At 48.0% G+C, this 17,424-nt stretch overlaps 1 protein-coding gene across 47 annotated transcripts in view; it reads right to left on the reverse strand.

Moving 5' to 3' along the window:
- The window catches only part of LOC1269366 (low-density lipoprotein receptor), a 155,188-nt gene that overhangs the window by 26,388 nt on the left and 111,376 nt on the right, over nucleotides 1-17,424 (reverse strand). For all 47 annotated transcript variants that reach the window (XR_009764825.1, XM_061644683.1, XM_061644707.1 and 44 more), the window contains 7 exons: nucleotides 2,006-2,232; nucleotides 1,588-1,861; nucleotides 1,280-1,502; nucleotides 871-1,203; nucleotides 574-792; nucleotides 352-496; nucleotides 59-268 (listed from right to left, as the gene is read on the reverse strand). Coding sequence is in view for 46 of the 47 variants with exons in the window: in XM_061644683.1 (XP_061500667.1) it covers nucleotides 59-268; nucleotides 352-496; nucleotides 574-792; nucleotides 871-1,203; nucleotides 1,280-1,502; nucleotides 1,588-1,861; nucleotides 2,006-2,232 (1,631 nt within the window). In the remaining variant the exon portion in view is untranslated. The remainder of the gene's footprint in view (nucleotides 1-58; nucleotides 269-351; nucleotides 497-573; nucleotides 793-870; nucleotides 1,204-1,279; nucleotides 1,503-1,587; nucleotides 1,862-2,005; nucleotides 2,233-17,424) is intronic.

Here is a 17,424-nt window from a genome sequence, read left to right on the forward strand (position 1 = left end):
AACAGATAGAGCGGTAATTAGCGAGTTGGTAGTGAACGGTACGAACGCCGAATATTACCATATGCATTGCCGTTACCGGCTCGACGTCTTTGCCGGTGAATTTGTTCGCCTTAAAGACGGCCTCCTTGTCCCAATCGGTCCAGTACACGTAATCCTCGAACGTGGTAATCGAGAACGGATGTCGCAGATAGTCGGCCGAGTACAGTATTACCGAGCGCTTGGAGCCGTCGTAGTTGCAGGACGAGATGACGTTCAGCTTCGCATCGACCTGAAAGTTGGTAATTAGGATGAGGAACTTGAACGGTTTGAACACGCACGCGGATAAATGTGACGGCTTCAGTAGCAACATACCCAATACACACGCTTTCGCACCAAATCTAGCGTGATTCCGTTCGGCCACTTCACCTCGTAGCTGACAATCACTTGCCGGTGGGTACCGTCCATACCAGCACGCTCAATTCTTGGATTGGTGCCCCAATCGGTCCAGTACATCCAACTGTAGACATGAAAATTAACAAAGTTAACAAGAACTGCTTCCTCATTTACGTATTTACAGCTGCACTTGAAACGTACCCGTCAATAGGGTCCAGCGCAATCGCACGTGGAATTTCCAGATCGTCCTGGATCAACACCTTGCCCATGTTGCCGTCGAAGTTCGTCAGCTCGATGGTTGACTTTTTGATGTCGGTAAAGTAGATGTGATTGTAGATCCAATCCACCGCCAGTCCGTCCGAGGTAACGAGCTGGTCCTTCACCACGACCGTCTTGTCCGACCCTTCGTCAATCGGTGCCCTGTAACGGAACCAACCAAACACACCCCGATAAGTGTCCGTACTGTGCGGCTTACCTTTCCCGCGATTGTAAACTCACTTGTAAATGCGCTTCTCCGACACATCGCTCCAGTAGATCATGCCAGTACGAAACACAAAGTCTAGCGCAGTGGCCGACTTGGTGTCGTTCACGATCGACGTCATCTCACGGTGGTCGAGCGAAATCTTGCGAATGTCGTGGCGGCGGGCAAACAGTAGCGAAGCGTGACCCTCCTTCGGCTTGCACCGGGTGTGATCGCGCGGGTCGCGCAGATAGTTGTCCATACACTCGCACTTGAACGTGCCGATCTCGTTGATGCAGCTCTGGGAGCAGGAGCCGGGCTCTTCGCACTCATCGATGTCGACACACGTCCGATTGTCGGCCAGCTTAAAGCTGTGAACGAAGGGGAATTTAATGTAAAAAAAACTACTACAACGCGCACGGTGCAAATATAAGCGCCACAACCTACCCCGGTTTACAGTCGCAGTAGAAGCCGGCTGGTGTGTCCACGCAAAGCTGCGAGCAGCCACCGTTACCCTGCAGACATTCGTTCTTGCCGCACTTGTCGGCCGGCTCGTCCTGAAACTCGGGACAGTCGGGGTTCTGGTCGCAAACCTTCGCCAGCGGTATGCACATGCCACCGCCGCAATCGAACTCTGTCTTCGGGTTGCATTTCTCACTGCGAACGTTCACTGTGGAATTTATGTACGGACATGAGTTCCTAGTACGAACAGGCTGAACATCAACAAAACAGGTACGAAGCCAAACCCAACTTACCACCACAGTTCTGCTCGTCGCTACCGTCCGAACAGTCGTTCTTGCCGTTACAGGCAAAGTGGCCGTTGATGCACGTTTTGTCCTTCTTGCACTGGAACTGGTCCGAGCGGCAGGTCACATTCTGACAGATCGGTGGCATTTCATCGTCACCGCGCGGGCAATCCTTCTCCCCGTCGCAGATCCAGCTCCGATGGATGCAGGTGATGCGATCGTTGCATTGGTATTCCAGCGGCAGACAGGTGGAGAACGTAGGCGGTGGTGGATTTGCACATCCCTTCGGGGTGAGGTAGGAAAAGGCGCCCATGAAAAAGGAAACTGGCCGGACCACACACACACACACACACACACACACACACACACACACACACACACACACACACACACACACACACACACAAAGCATCTAGCTCAAACTTACCCGCTCGTCGGAACCATCCGGACAGTCGGGTTCGCCATCGCAGCGCCACTTGCTGGTGATGCAATAGTTCTCCGCACAGGCGAACTGTTTCAGCGGATCGCACGTCGTGGTTGGGCAGTTGTCCTCGTCCGTCTTATCGCCACAGTCGTCATCGTGGTCGCACACCCAGCGCTTCTGGATGCAGCGCCCGTTGCCACAGGTGAACTCATCCGATCGGCAGGTTTCATCTGAGAAAGTTGAGTGTTCGAGAAGACGGAAGGTACAGTTTAGTAAGGGCTAGCAAGGCTAAGGTAACGCTGAAATGGTAAGGTAAACTGTTATGTGTCGTATGTGTCTGTAACCGTTTCGATGCTGGCAGTATCGTGGTGCGTGTGTTGTGCTGTAAGTAGATAAATGCTGAAAGTAAGATGCAACGTTTATGCAGTGTTCCGGTTCCGCAAATAATCCAATTACATTAATCATCATCTACCGGTAGAGAATTCCATTACATTCCCATCACATCAAACGAAGCCAAACGAACGGCAAGCTGCTAACGTTGTGAATGAAATTTACAAAATGAAACACTAAACGGCTCGTATTTCACATGTGCACAAGTAAATGCATTTTGCACCAGGTTTTAGGTTCGGCTATTAGGTTCTAGACGCTAGCTGCAACATCATAGCAACGGTGTAAGCATGAACTCAATCTTCCGCTCGAAGAAAAATTGGAAGTAACGACCATCATAACGCAACCAACTAGACACACCCCTTCTCAACCGTAACGTACCGTCCCTTGGGGCCACTGGTGGACTCGAGCCACACTCGGGCATCGGGGCCGGCAAGTTAACAAGCTAGTGCAGCAAATGCACACACGGCGAAAAACATACATAGAAAATGATAACGTTTTATTAAACTTTGCACGAAACTTTGTTTCATGTGTGCTTTGGCTTCCACGAAAACGAGTTTATCTGGGCAAAAGTGTCATCTCTGTCAGATTCGTTGCAGGGGCGCGGCGGTCTTCTTGGCCTCAACATCCTCGGTCTCCTAACGCGTGTTTGTATCGCTGCCTCAAAAATGCCGGTTTATGGTTGCATTCGGGGTAGCCGCGCGCACAGTGTAAGGTGAACACGATAAGAAAATTTGTCCGCTCCTTATGGCTCTTTCCGGGAAAGTTGGTCGTGTAATGTTGTCGAGGTGAGTTGTTTTTTTGTAGTAGTTCGCTTCGTCATGGCAACACAATGAACTAGTTGTGGAAGTAGCAGGTTTTAGGTCGTTCATTCGCTGGACTGGAGTGTAAAAGGGAGCGCAAAGTTTTGTTACATCTTGTAAAATATTGTGCGAGCATCTACGGTTGCCGGAAGTTTCGTCCGTGTACCGTGAGAGTCGCGTGCACCAGCTCCCCCATCATTCCGACCAACGATGCGACACACAAGTTTCGGTCCTCGCTTCACGCTCTAGCGATGTCAAATGATTGACACAATCGAATTGTTTGATAACTTTGTTACGCGAGTGCAACAGTGACGTCCTGAAGAACATTGCCCCACTCCTGTCGAGCTGCAGTTTTGAACAAATTTGCTGCGCGACCCAAGATGAAAAGCAGAGCGAAGGCCGTGCTTTGGGAGAATGTGTACGGGTTGTTGTGAACGTTCGAGTAAGCGTGTCACGCGCGTTCGGTGGTTGCGTTGCCATCGACAGTAAACGGTAGCATCAGAACTTAATTTATTGTTTTTCAACTTTAATTATTACCACAGTGCAAGCCTTTGCGGTTGAGACCCTGTTTGTTTGTACGTAAAAAACAGCTTTCTCGTTTGTCATTCCATCGTTCCCACTGCTCGCTGGGTGAAATTCAATTGAAAAGACAAAAAAGAAACACCGACCAAAGCGACGCATTGGGCATACCAACTTGGGAATAAGTATCATTGAAAACGGATAAACATAGTCCTTTTTTTCTTCTTTCCAGCTTCTTCTTCCTCGATCTCGCTGCGTACAGCTGTATCTGTAATATTGGTCGGTATGCATTTTTTTGTGTGTGTGCCCTTAACGTTGTTCCCAAGACCCAACACCCGAAGGTCGTGTGAAGGCAAAGTGAAGTGAAAAACATGAACATTTTGAGCCGGGAAACAAGGCACCCTACCCTTCGGTGTGTTCAAAATGTGCTTCACCGAAAGGGGTGCGGGTCCGCCAAGCTCTTTCACGGGCTGTTGGCGCAAAGTGGTTGCGTTGTTCATAGGAGATAACTTGAGCGCCACCGAAAATGGTTTACAAAACATGTGCACATGTGCTTGCGCGTGAAGAATTGTCGGTACGTCTCAATAGGGGACGCGTACGGGTGTGGCAGTGGCAGCAACAACAACAAAAAAGTTGAATGAACGGATAAGGAATGAGGCGATAACTAAAAAAAAATAATACACATAGATAAATGGATTAGGGAGTGCCTGTGTTGACCACGGTCCGTTTTAACCTCTGCTTGGTTGTTGATCCCTTTCAGGCACTCTCTCCGGGGCTAGCTCGTGCTTACGTTGTGCGGAAGACTCGTGTCGGAACATACTTAGCACCATCACACACAAACATTGCTGCCAAATCAATTTGATCCTTGTGTGCAGGATGCTCGGATAGCATAAGAAGTGTTCGAGGTCAAGCTGGTACAAAAACGCTACTGAAAAGGCAACTGGAACACAAACCCATCGAAACCCCCGATGGGTTGGCTGAGAGAATTTTAGAATTATCCAAAACGGTGTTTAGGTTACACACCAGCCCGAGGTGGGGGGTTTTTGTAGGTTGTTATGGTTATTTCATATTTTTGGCAGCAATAAAATAGGAGATGTTGTGTAGCTGGCCAGTTAGCCAACACGGTAAACCTTTCACTTTGAAGGATTTAGCTGGAGTAGTCTGAAGTGAAGGTTATCTTTGGACGTTGGATGTACGCGGTAAAATAACAGTGAACAATCTGCAGCGGGTTGGAAAACTGTGTTTGCCGTTGTGCACTTAAAAGTGTTGAAGAAGGAATAAAAATGCTTTTTATTTCGAAAGTATTTGGACCAAGCGATACACCAACAAGATGCCCACTAGCATGCGCATTAATCACTGAAGTTTGTGGAGCACACGTTGCATGCTTTTCAGCAAGACACACACGCACACAGAAACGGACGATTTTTATCTCCCAAACACAAACCCGTTGAAATATCGCACACAACACATCAATATCTGCACATGGCCAAAGCTAGCCCCGTGAAGTGCTGCGACCACATGGGACGCTGGTGAGGCCAGCTGGTGCACGCCGTTGCTGTTGTTGCCGGGGAATGGCAGGATACGTTTTACGATTGGAGCTCTCTTTTCTTTATTGTTGTTGTTGTTGCTGTACACTCAAACTGTCGCCCGACGGCGCCATTGTTGTTGTGCTTGTGCTGCCATTGTGTTAAATGATGTGTACAATCGCCGTAAGGCATTCGTGGCAGGTTCGCGGCCGTCTCTATGGGTGTGCAAGAGGAGCTAACATCTTGCAGCGATGCGACGCGCCACTATGGCGGCCATAGTTTTATGATAAATGTCTAATAAAATTCCAACTGTCTCACCCAACCCCCACCAAGGGCTGTGAGTGTGTGTGTATGTGTGAGAGCATGTGTGTAGCTTAGTCAATCGCGCGGTGCTTCCGACCTTGGGCGGTCCTTGGTAGTACACGTACCCATTGCCGTGGCAACGCGTGCAATGACAGCGAGTATGTGGTTCAGCACATTCTGCAAAACATTCCGACCAACAATGCGGCAGGAGAAGAAGCAGTGCGATTTTATGCTTCCGCTCGCGGCCCAAGCCAGACAGCTCGGGCCGGGCCGGTGGCCGTCGTTTGCAGGAATGAACTGCTTGCAAGAAGTTCTTGTACTCGGGACCCGGGGACAACCGCCTTACTGTAAGCAATTTATTTTTCACTCCAAAATTCCTTTTGAAGATGACAAAACAGTCCACCCCAGAAACGGGGCGTGACACGGGGTATGGCATGCTTATGACATGAGCACACAGCCTGCGCGCCGTTATGCAATGCGCGGGGGCGGGACACCGAACGAGGCCGACATTGTGCACAGGTACTGGAATGACCAGCCACAGGCTTGCAGCATCTTCTGAAAGGGCAGGTGTTTTAAGCAGTGTGTTAAGACTTTGTTCGGAATCCTTGGACTTTGCCGTGTCCTGCACACGAGCGACGTCCCTTCAGCTGCTAAGCCAATGATGAGGCAGCCCAACAATGAAACGGATGCTGACGGTTGCAAGCCAGAACCTTCCCGGAGGAATCCCGGAAATGTCGGCTCTATAAAGTGTGCCCGTTCCTCAAACATTTGCTCGGAGTAAAGCCCGTGGGTGGTACAGCCGGGCTTCAATGCATGACGTTTATAATGGCCTTACCTTCCTGTACCGGTTGGCCACCGGTTTGCACACCGTTGCCCTTTACCACATTTTTCAACATCATCTTCATCTTTCGGGTTACGGTGGACTGTTTTGAAAAATTGTTTTCCAATGAACATCGCTACACTTCGGAAGGACCAAAGCGAACCCCAGCTCAGCCCGGGATAGGTGGTCAACGCTTGATAAGATCCTCACCACAAACGTGACATTATTGTGCCCGGGCGGGTGCGGGTGTCCGTAATCGTCAGGAAGGCTCTATAAATTGAGACGGTTATCGTACGTGTCCGAACGGTCGTTGGCAAACCCCCCGCACACTCTCCTACCCCCCCACTTGGTGCGCAATCGAAATTGGAGCATAAATTTAAACGCTTCTCGATCGAGAGCGTCAGAAACAATTGATGCCCGTTCCACTTCGGTGCGTAAATCGTTCGCACCAAATTCGACATGGACAATCATCGGACACCGACGATCGCCATCGTCACAATATTGCCATCGTATGCCGTCATGTTTTCGATGTCATTTTTTTTGTTGTTTTGTTTTCGAGTTTTCGGTGTGTCGGGGGGGTGTACTGTGTGCAATTTTTGCATGTGACTGGTATTTTGCACACTCAACGCAAGCAAAAGAATAAAAAAAACGCTCTCGAATTTTCACAAAACATGTGCACCATATTCTAGAGCCAATGCCAATCGACAGGATGAACATCTTTTCGTGTTCGTGTATGTGTTGGTGTATGTGCGTGTGTGTGTGTGTGTGTTATTTGACAGATCCGATAGATAGGCAAAAGGCAACGCCGTACCAGCCGAGCTTACGGTACACGACAGAGGCACCAAAATGACACCACCTTTTTCCCCCAGGGGGTGAGTAGGGGACGCAATCCCGACGGTGTGCTTCCGGCCAAGTGATATGGCCCGGTCCTCTTTAGCTGACAGCGCCGGCTCTGGGAAGGGAGCATATTTGAACGCTTCCACGCATCCAGCGTGTGTGATGGCTTCGTGGAGGAGACTGATCCATTTAAGGCTTGTCTGATTCGCCCACTTCACCGGTGGGTGTTTTGCTCGGACGTCCCTTGGCCGGGGCCTTCACTTTGATGGACGTGTGGGTTTTTGGTCTGGAGTGTGTGTGTATGTGTGTGAGTATTGCGTGCAACCATGACCTGTACATACACACACACACATACATGCACGACAACTCACTCCAGCTGTGCCCGGGTGAACTTCCAAATCCAATTGGATCCCCACATGCCCACGTGCCCGTTGGGCGCAGGGAGCAGCAAAAGGGAATACACCTATTTCCCTGCATGCCTTCCTTCGCCGTCCTGGCTCGCAGCGAAAAAGTGTTGTGGTGCGAATGTAGCTGTAGGTTTTGCAAACCTTCTCCTCCCTCAACCTTCTGAGAGCATTTCCCCTGGCGTGGGCTGGTGGGTTGCGCCTTGCTTGCGGTATCGTAAAATAATAAATTGATTGTTAATGCATCGTCAAGCTTGATAGGATTTTGACGCCTGGACGCGTCGGATGGATGACAGAAATGTGTGCCCGTTGGAAGCGCATGAAGCACCGTGTGCGTATGTGTGTATGTGTGAAGGATGTCAGGAACGAACGAGAGTGACCGGAAGACCGGTGAGAGTCAGTGTTCGGGAGTGTGCCTGTGTACTCGAGAATCATGTAGTGCTCGACCATCGAGGCAAAGGGGGAAAAGGATGAACGAGAACCACCGCGGACTAGAGGTGCGGTGGTAACGAAAATAAATTCTACCACCAGACTTTTCCAATCGTCCTTCGTACACAGTGTGTGTGTGTGTCATACACCGCCCAAGTACACCGCGCTCGGCAGCTGCTGGTGTTTGATTTATGGCCAGTGCTTCATTGATCGCTGTCACAGCGCGTCGAATATGATTTATACGTGTTGGGAGTGTATTATACCTTGCAGAAATTTATTCATTCCGGTCACATTCATACCGGACCGTTTCGTTTTTTTGTGTGTGCCTTGGTGTATTCAAAACAAAAGACAAGCGGCTCCTTGACCAGGAAAAAAAACTCATGTTTACACAGCATTAAAGCGTTTGATCGAATGTATGATGCACGCGCGCATCTACGCATCTTGTGTGCCGGGCCGAGCCCGATTCTTTCCACCGTTTTGGGTTAGTGTTGTGGCCATTGTGGTGCAATTTCACGCACAACACTCCACCCACAATTGCCAAAGCTCATAAAAATTCGCCCAACCGAACGAACGAATGTAACGCGCGCATAAATGTAATATTGTCGCGGCATACCAACCCACCAACCCCGTTGTACACCGCCCGGGAAGGCGTGTACGTGATGCTTGGTAACAACAACGCAGGCAGGAATTGGTATGCAGCAGCAGCAGCAGCAAACAGTAGCAGTACCAAAATGGGGTGGCCGATGAAGGGAATACGGCAGAGCCGCTGGAAGCAATTTAGCGAACGTCTTAGGAAAGAACAACACAACACTTTCCAGCTTTTCGCAAGTTGCAGATCAATTTCACGGTGTTCGCATTGCCATTAGTATGCAGCAGCTTGGCGGCGCTATAACTCCCTGCCAGCCAGCCAGCCAGCCAGCCAACCATCCCAGCCAACCGTTCACACGTCATGGAAAACAAATAATCATCAACCATCGCCAAGCGGGTGGACGGACAGGAGGAGCACGATGTCGTTCTGGTTGAACGGTAGAGCCGCGCCCACGCGCACGCACCCGACCATCATCATTAGCAGCCGGTAATTATGAGCATAGCAATGATAGCCGAAACCCGAACTGAACCGGCCGCAGTCATCCATAAAAGTGGCACTCTTTCGAATGTGCCGAATCGTTAAAATTAGCCCGAAGGCTGGTTTTGGGGCGAACAGGCTGAATAATACATGTGCCGGATCGCGCACACCTATGTGGATGTGAGTATGGTGTTGCTGTTTTTTTTTAATGTTCTCTTCGTCGAAGAAAGGCAGAAGGATAGCATTATATTGGAAAAGTTTTACACAGTTATTTTAAGCGGTGCTGCGTGTGTGTGTGTGTGTGTGTGACATCAGCACCACCCGCGGAGAGGTATTTGTTCTTGGCGTCGAATTATTTGAGGTAAAATTTCGTATTCCATCGAAGGATAAAGCATACTTTCAATATGAGCCGCCGGGGAGAGCGACCACGAATGGAGTCGAGTTTTATTTCGCACCGATTTCACCTGCCACCGTTCGCTGGAACGTGAAATTGGTTTTGCGTGAGGAGCGGCGAGCTTTAAATTATGGCAACATTTCTCAAACGCTACGTTGTTCTTGGGAATGGGTTTAGCCGATCTGGGATGTGCCGGGTAGCACAAAGTGCAGTCAAATGTATTTCGGGGCAGGTGTTTCTAATCGATGTCGGCGCCTGCTCCTGCCCGGTCCGGATTGCCAAAAGGCAATTTTTTATTGCAGCCCATTGCGAAAAGGGGGAGCGTGGAAACAGATCGCTGAAATCGACAACGCGTAATCGATTTCCATTGCTGCTCAAAAAGTGTACGTTTGGGAGCAGGTGACAGATCCGTTTTCGCTGGGGCAAGCTTCACACCGTCGTGGCAGTTTATGGCTGCCAGGGGAAAGGAAATGGATTGGATTTACGTTTTTTATATGCACCTTGGGATAATTGATTCACGTGTAGATACATATACATAAGTTACTAGTAAGAGAGGGAGAGGTCGTAGGAAAAAATCACTTAATAGAGAAAGTTTCATCATTGTACATTGCCAAACAGTCGACACGCTACATAAAACACGGACAAACACTAAGCACTGTCTCAAGTAATTACGATCTCAAATCTATCGTACAATCACTCTTCGGTTGTTGTTGTTGTTGTCCTTCTTACCGGTGCATTAAATCAAAACACTCCTATCCGGAGACCAGCCCTTTTACCTGGCCGCTGCTTCTGTACCATTCCTCGTCCCAAAAACCTGATTCAATTCGCTCAATCTTTGTTGGAATAAATTGCATTATGTTCTTCGTATCTCCCAAACTCAACATGAGTGCATGCGACAGAACGGAACGAATTGCTTTTGCCGCTGCTTTCTCTGCAACTACTGCTACTGGAGGAGAACAAATTGCAAATGCAAATATTGAATCCATCCGGGCTGCACGGGACAAGATGGAGAGATGGTTCCATCAGTGTTGCCAGTGTGTTTGCAAAAGGTGGACAGCTTGTTTGGAGCAGCAGAGAGCTAACGCTGCTCTGCATCAAAGCGATGAATCTAGGTTTACTTTTTTTTATTGTTGTATTGCTTTGCATTATCTCGGTGCTTATGGTGCTTGCCTTCGAAAAGCTAATCCTCGTACACAATGAGGTCGGGCATGAATATTTTATTTATGGAAAGGTAAACATTCGTAAATAAAAAAAAAAAGGAAACAACGAGGAATGGGCAAACAAATTCATCGACTGCATAAACATCATTCATTTCCCAATGCTGCTGCTGATGATGCGGCTGCTGCAGCTTTTGCTGCCGAGCGGCCAATGCATCTGCTACACGTTTACCGTTGGGTTTCGGTTCGTTCGTTCGTTCGTTCGTTTCCGGCTGCAACGCTGTCAGAAACTTTCCGATCGGGCGGCACAGGCCGGGAAGCGTTGAGGTAGCATAAATTTTGCATCAATAACTTGTTTACCAATTGTGAGAGCATTCTTTTAACGTTCATCTCAATATCTGGATGGCACTGTAGGGTTGAGCTTTCGTTTGCATTGGAAGCCCGTTTGGAACTTTCGTTTGAATTGGATGAACAGAACGAATTGTATGCTACTGGTCGAATCAACAGACAAGCAAGCAAGCAAAAAAGGAAGCTAAGAGAGTTTCTAGCATCGATAATAACTTTTGATAGGCACTTGATGGAAATTGAACTGAAGCGCTTGAGATAAATGATGGGCACCAGTTTTGAGAAGAGATTTTGAAATTGTGAACATCGAAGAAAAAAAAAGGATTTGATTTCTTGACAGTTTCAGTCGAGTAACTGGAAAACGTTACGTTATCATCATCATTATCATCATCGTCATATAAAACAAAACCTATTAAATTTCGGAGCTAAATCGAAGGTTTTTTTTTAAGTTAATGCAAGTGCAAAAACGGTACCAGTAAAGATTTGCAGAGTTTGGCGCTTGTTTCGCACAGATCTTTGAAACGTATGTTGGTGATAGATGGCATCGTGACAAAAGAACAAAAACTCTTTTACATGCAAAAAGATCTCTCCAGCAGCATTACATCAGGCATGACCATTTGAGCTGAAATTGCCAATCTTCATTAGAAGAAAATGCCTTTTCCGATTTTCCGAATTTCGATAAAATACTTAATGGTTTACAGTCGTTGCAGAAAAACAATGCATATTAAATGTTTTTGAGGAAAGTGAATTGATGCATTGAAAATTGATCCTTTCACACATTGGACGATTTCTTCATAAATCGCCCCACAGCTCAGCATCAGCAGGCAAATAAGCTTTTCAATTCATTTAGTATGCTTTGTGACATTTCCATTCGCGGGAAATCTATCCTTCATCGATCATAAAACACAATTTCCGAAACACAGCCCCACGCAGCAGACTGAAAATTATGAAAACAATTGAAATAATGTTTTCAGAATTCAGCGAAGCAATACCTGTTTTTACCCGTATCGAACCACTATCATGCAGAACCAGATAGCAGCATCGACGGAAGGTTTCGCGTGGAAATCAGCACACATACAAATACTGTTTCGCTGATGCTTTATTTACACTGTTTTCAGAATCGTGAGACAGCTGGACAGTGTACGGCGTTGGAAAATGGTGAAAACACAGAAACTAAACCATCAATTCATTGATTCGCCGATGCCGCTGAGCAAAGCGGATTAAATCGTCGCTCGGCGGGGCAATACCATGCTTGCAATAATGGGAAACACGGTAAAGACCAGCAGCCGTATAACGGGTAATGCAAACACGTTTCTGAATAGTACCGACATGAATGTGGACTACTGTTAACTTACATTGCACGTGTAGTATCTTTTGACGGTATCAAACACTTTTAAAATAAAGCTTCCAACAATCAACAGCCCTACATCGAGCTGGGCGCTGGTGAGTAGTCATCGCATGCATCCTCCTTGTAGTGCATTTGATTTATTCTCCTGCTGCACTTTGAAACAAACAACAACTTGTTTGTGAGCATGTGTGTGTGTGAGTTTTTTTTTTCGAGAAAAATGGAGCATCATCATCCCGTTGCAGTGTTTCGCAGTGAAGCCATTTGCTCTATCGTATCGGCGCATTTGAAAACATTGCTGCATCGATTTAGTGGAACCTTCAGTTGCAGCAGCCAGCAAGCAGTGGACAGCACGCGAGTGTTGTTGTGTTGAAAATGCACCCACAAACACACGACTGCAAGTGGATGGAAGTGTTTTGAAATGTAGTGGTTTTTAGATTTTTTTGTATGGCGTTCGATTTCCACCGGATCTGTTTGTTCGTAACAGCATTCGTAGTAACGAGTAGCGGCAGGTAAATGAATTATCTTTTAGCTATGGAAAAAGAGTGAAATCATTCGCCGGGCAGTTTGCCAATTGATCGAAAAATGATGTTGAAATGTTTAGAGTAACATTCCATCCTTCCCTTGTTCGAACGGTGCTCAATGTACAAACGCACAAAGCGGCAGTCCTTCGGCACAAAGAAATTCGCCGAACTCATTCAAAATATTCACTCAATCGAAGCAATTTCTTCGTATCAGTCATTTCCAACTCGATTAGTTTGTTTAATTCGATTTCGATGAGCAGAAAGCATTCGTGAAGAGGAAAGCCATGTTGGGTGGTGGGATCCGATATCCGTACGCAAACTTCTGACCATTTCATGGTTCAAACGTTCTCCAATTCATTGAACCGTTTGAATAGAGCGATGCGCAAGAGAGCTGCGTCTTGTTGTGGTGTGGGTTTTTTTTAAAGTGCTGTTTGTTATGCTGAATTTCTTTTTACGTCATATCGTATCACAGCAAAACAGCCAACAGCGTTGTCCTTTTCATTGGCCCCGATTGGCCATTCCTCATTGACACTGAAAACCTGTGAAGCTCAAAACTGATAAGGCAAGTCACATTCTTCCGTCGAAAAATGATTGCTTCCATCACTTTTCTGTTTTCTTCGTTCACAACATCCCATAGCAACGTTTACGTCATTTTTGCCGTTCCCGTGTGATACACAAGCAACGGGATTGGGAACACCCGCTGCTTTGTTATTTGGGACGCTTAACGCTCGCACTGCCAACTGGCGTGTTTATGGGCGTTGGGAGCAAAAGAAAAAAAAAACCTAAAACCCTTCATTGAGACGTACACATACAGCTCCAGCTCTATTGAGACTTCTCACGGCTGGCGATGTAATCAGCGAGCGCATTTAGCTGACTGTCAGGGCATTTTTCGCTTCGCTCTCGACACCAGCCCTTCCTGTAAAAGGGAGAAGATCTCCCATTTGAAGCAACCGCTACTGGTGCAGCAACCCCCGGACGCAATAGACGGTTGATGGACCAATTTGTGGTCAATTTAATTTTCTTTTCTACCTCGTCGCCCATTGGCGGGGAGCCGGTCAAATGGAGATGGTGGTAGCGCACACTGACCATCAACGAGGCAGTGGACGATATTTTTCATCGTTTTATTTTTTTTATCGCCCTAGTCACAAGCACCTAGTCTTGCGTTACTGCAAGACAGCGCCTTCTTACGGCTAATATTGATACTGCTCAGCGAATAAAAAAGATCTGGTAGACAGAGAACACATTCCCGGTGCGAGCAGTACCACCACTCTATTCACATACGAGGGAGGTCTTTTTTATGTTTCCACAGCACTCAATGGCGACTTACCTGTGAACTCAGCATCGGCGAGTGCATTGAACAGCTTTACCACACAAACAAACAGCAATGCAACGGGTTTAGCCTTTTGTGCGAGAATCAATACAGCGAGAAAAGATCGCTTTAAGAGCGCCCGGTACTCTGCCGGTCTGAAGAGTGGATAAAGAAGGGCGCGTTCTGTTTCGCACGACCCAACAGCCCAACCCGGATCGATCGGCCGCCGACCGCCGGGGTCGTACACAAAGCGCAGCCGGCGAGAGCGCAAAAGGAACGTGGTGGGTTGTGTAATCGTAAGTAATCGAGTTTGTCATTGAACGAATTGAATTGAATCTCTTATAAACCAATTCAACAAATAAGCGGTTCGTTCGCCTCTGCTGTGGCAACGCAACGGAGATGGCGGCGCCGTGCAGATGGAGACGCCTGGTGCCTCTGGCCGCCGCCCGGTTGGTGCTTCCCCGCCAGAAGCTAAATTTGATATCGCTGCTAATATAATGCTTGCAACAATAGCACGGGCAACCATCAAGCAATAATTATTCTACACCATGCTTAATCCCCCGACCCACACACACATCAAAGCGTGTGATTAAAGCGAGCCTACAATGCAATCCCGATGGCTTCACTGGTACGACACGATGACACTGAGCAAAACAAAGCCCTCTGTGTAAAGCTAATAGGCCGTATTGTGCCTTGAATTGGTGGCCTAATCCTTTAACAATCGGGCTCTTTCATGTTGTAGTTTTTTGTTCCACTCTCAATCCCTCTCTTTCACGCACTGTGGCACACACACACACGCCGTAAAGCCTGGAAGGATCCATCAACCAAAGCGTGAGGCGCTCACCGAGGCCGACGTTCTCGGCGGCATCCAAGGATTTAATTGTTTCCAGTAGAGAAAATTAACTTCCATCCAGATCGGTAGCGCACGATGGTATTGAGGATGGAGGTCATGGGTAAGGGAAGGAGCCATCAAGACAGAGCCAACCAAACGCTGGAGGGCACGCGGTAGCACCATCGTAGCGCGAAACCGTACCCTGTCCCGGGTACCGCCAAAGTAAAGCATCATGGAGCGCGCTGGAAATAAAGCATATAAACCCGCGCTTATGTAAAGCAGCAGAGGGCACATAAACTTAAAAGGCGGGAAAAGTGAGAGACTTTATGGCAAGATTGCGTGAGGAGAAAAGAAAGGGAAAGAAAGATAGAGCGCGAAGGAAGCCAGCAACCCACTGGAAATATGCACTTATGTGTAATTATCGTTACAAATTATTAATTCAATTTTCCACTTCATCACAACGACCACCAATCCCCTCGGAACGGCGCAAGGGGAACATTGCGCTTGCTTTGGATGGCCGCAGCCCGTGGCCACCCAACAAGGGCGCACACAACTTATCACGCCTTGCAGCGAAAGCGCCATCGTTCAGCGCACAGTCGGGGGACAGAGAGGGAACGATGCCGCGGACAAAATTATATTTCATTTTCACCGATGCATGGCGAACGTGAATAAGATAATTAACTTTCACTCCCAGAGCGCGCGCGCACACACACAGTTCCCCGAGAAGCACACAAGCTGCGAATGAGTGAATTGGCTGGAAAATAAAAAGCTAAATACACTGCTGCAGGTGATTCGCTCTAAGCTGTGTGCTGTGTGTTTAATTCGCTCCCTTTATATCCATCGCATCCTTAATGGGTGATGCGTTTTGCGCCAACCACAGGTCCGAAGGGTGTTGGCAAATATTTTACCACCCTGCAGCCCGCAAGTAAAAGATCGTTTAATCGGAAGCGGGCGAACGCGCATAAGTGGGTGTAATTGAATTTTTACACCCAAACACTCAAGATCTTGCAATGAAGCGTTTGTTTTTTGTGTGTGTGTGTGCGGTCGCCACTCGTAGCTTTGTTTCTTGCCGTTCAGTTTCGTAATTGTGCTCGTTTCGATCGGTCCCCGATACATCCGGGAGCAACCAAAACGGTCCTATACACCATTCCCCTGTACCCTATACCAATATGCACAAAACGGCAAATGGGTTCGCAGCAATCAGCAAACTTCACGTCCGCAGCAGCCGGACGAACGCACGGGGACGATCCGGCAAGCGTACGGAATCGAATTCCGGATCATAATGTTCGACCATAAAAACAATAAAAATTAATAGGCAATAGGATGGCTTTGGCGAACACGTGCGCAGTGCGCCACTCACACACACACACACACACATACAAACGCACGTGTCGAATGTTTAGTGTATTTGTGTGGCAGTGCACATCTTCGTTCGGTTTGTGGTGAACGGTCTCTGGGTGGCTGCCGAGCGGCCGCAGGTGAAGCAAACGGTTACGATGGCCACCCGTCTAAAGGCTCACGTATGCTACTGCCCCTGGGTAGGTTCCCCCTATTACCAGCGCACCGCGTGTACAGTGCCGGGCATTTCTCTCTGGAGGTTTCTGCGAAGCCGTGAGGCAATCTTCCCTCAATGGTTCACTATTTTCTGAAGAGCTCGAAGCACAATACAATCCGGCGGCAGTGGAGGTGCTATTCCTGAGGAGAAGGATGACGCATCGGAGAGTAAGGAAAAGAGCGGCTATGTAGACGGAACATGTCATTTTCCTATGCGTGTTTCTTCCAGCGATAAAAGATAAAGCTCAACCTCCGAGCCGGTTAGGGACGACGGTGGTGAAAAGTTTCGCCGGTAAGATGCTGGAAAGTTCTAATTTGATTTTGTGCCGATGTTCCGAGACACAGCTGGACACCCTCCCGGTGTGCAGTTCGCGTTGGTACGGTCGATTCCATATCTTAATCGAACGAGTAGCAAACGCACGTCCGATGAAGACATTTTCGAATGGCAGCCTAAAGCACACAATACGACCCTATAAATGGAAGGTCCCGCCGGAGAAGCGTGTGTCGCCCGGTGTCGCCCGGTACGCATTAATCGAAAATCTCACAACACACACACACACACACACATTTGGAAATGTCCGGTTTTGACTTTAATTGATGATTTTCCATTATGGCTGGTAATCCTCATCCCGCTTGGTACAGGCCCGGTCGGTAGTTGCCATATGTTTCGTCTAACCCAGCTTACTGGGTTAATGGTAAATGTGTATGTGTGTGTGTGTGTGTGTGTGTGTGTGTGTGTGTGTGTGTGTGGGTATGCGTGTGTGGCAAAAATGCTTTTACGTCCCGTGGTTCCTGATCGTGATTTGATTATTGAAATCTTCGCCATCCGCACGAGCGGAAGAGAAAAGCTATTTTAGTTGAACCCCGC

The sequence above is a fragment of the Anopheles gambiae genome, chromosome 2 (genome assembly GCF_943734735.2).
Source record: "Anopheles gambiae chromosome 2, idAnoGambNW_F1_1, whole genome shotgun sequence".
NCBI classification, from domain to species: domain Eukaryota; kingdom Metazoa; phylum Arthropoda; class Insecta; order Diptera; family Culicidae; genus Anopheles; species Anopheles gambiae.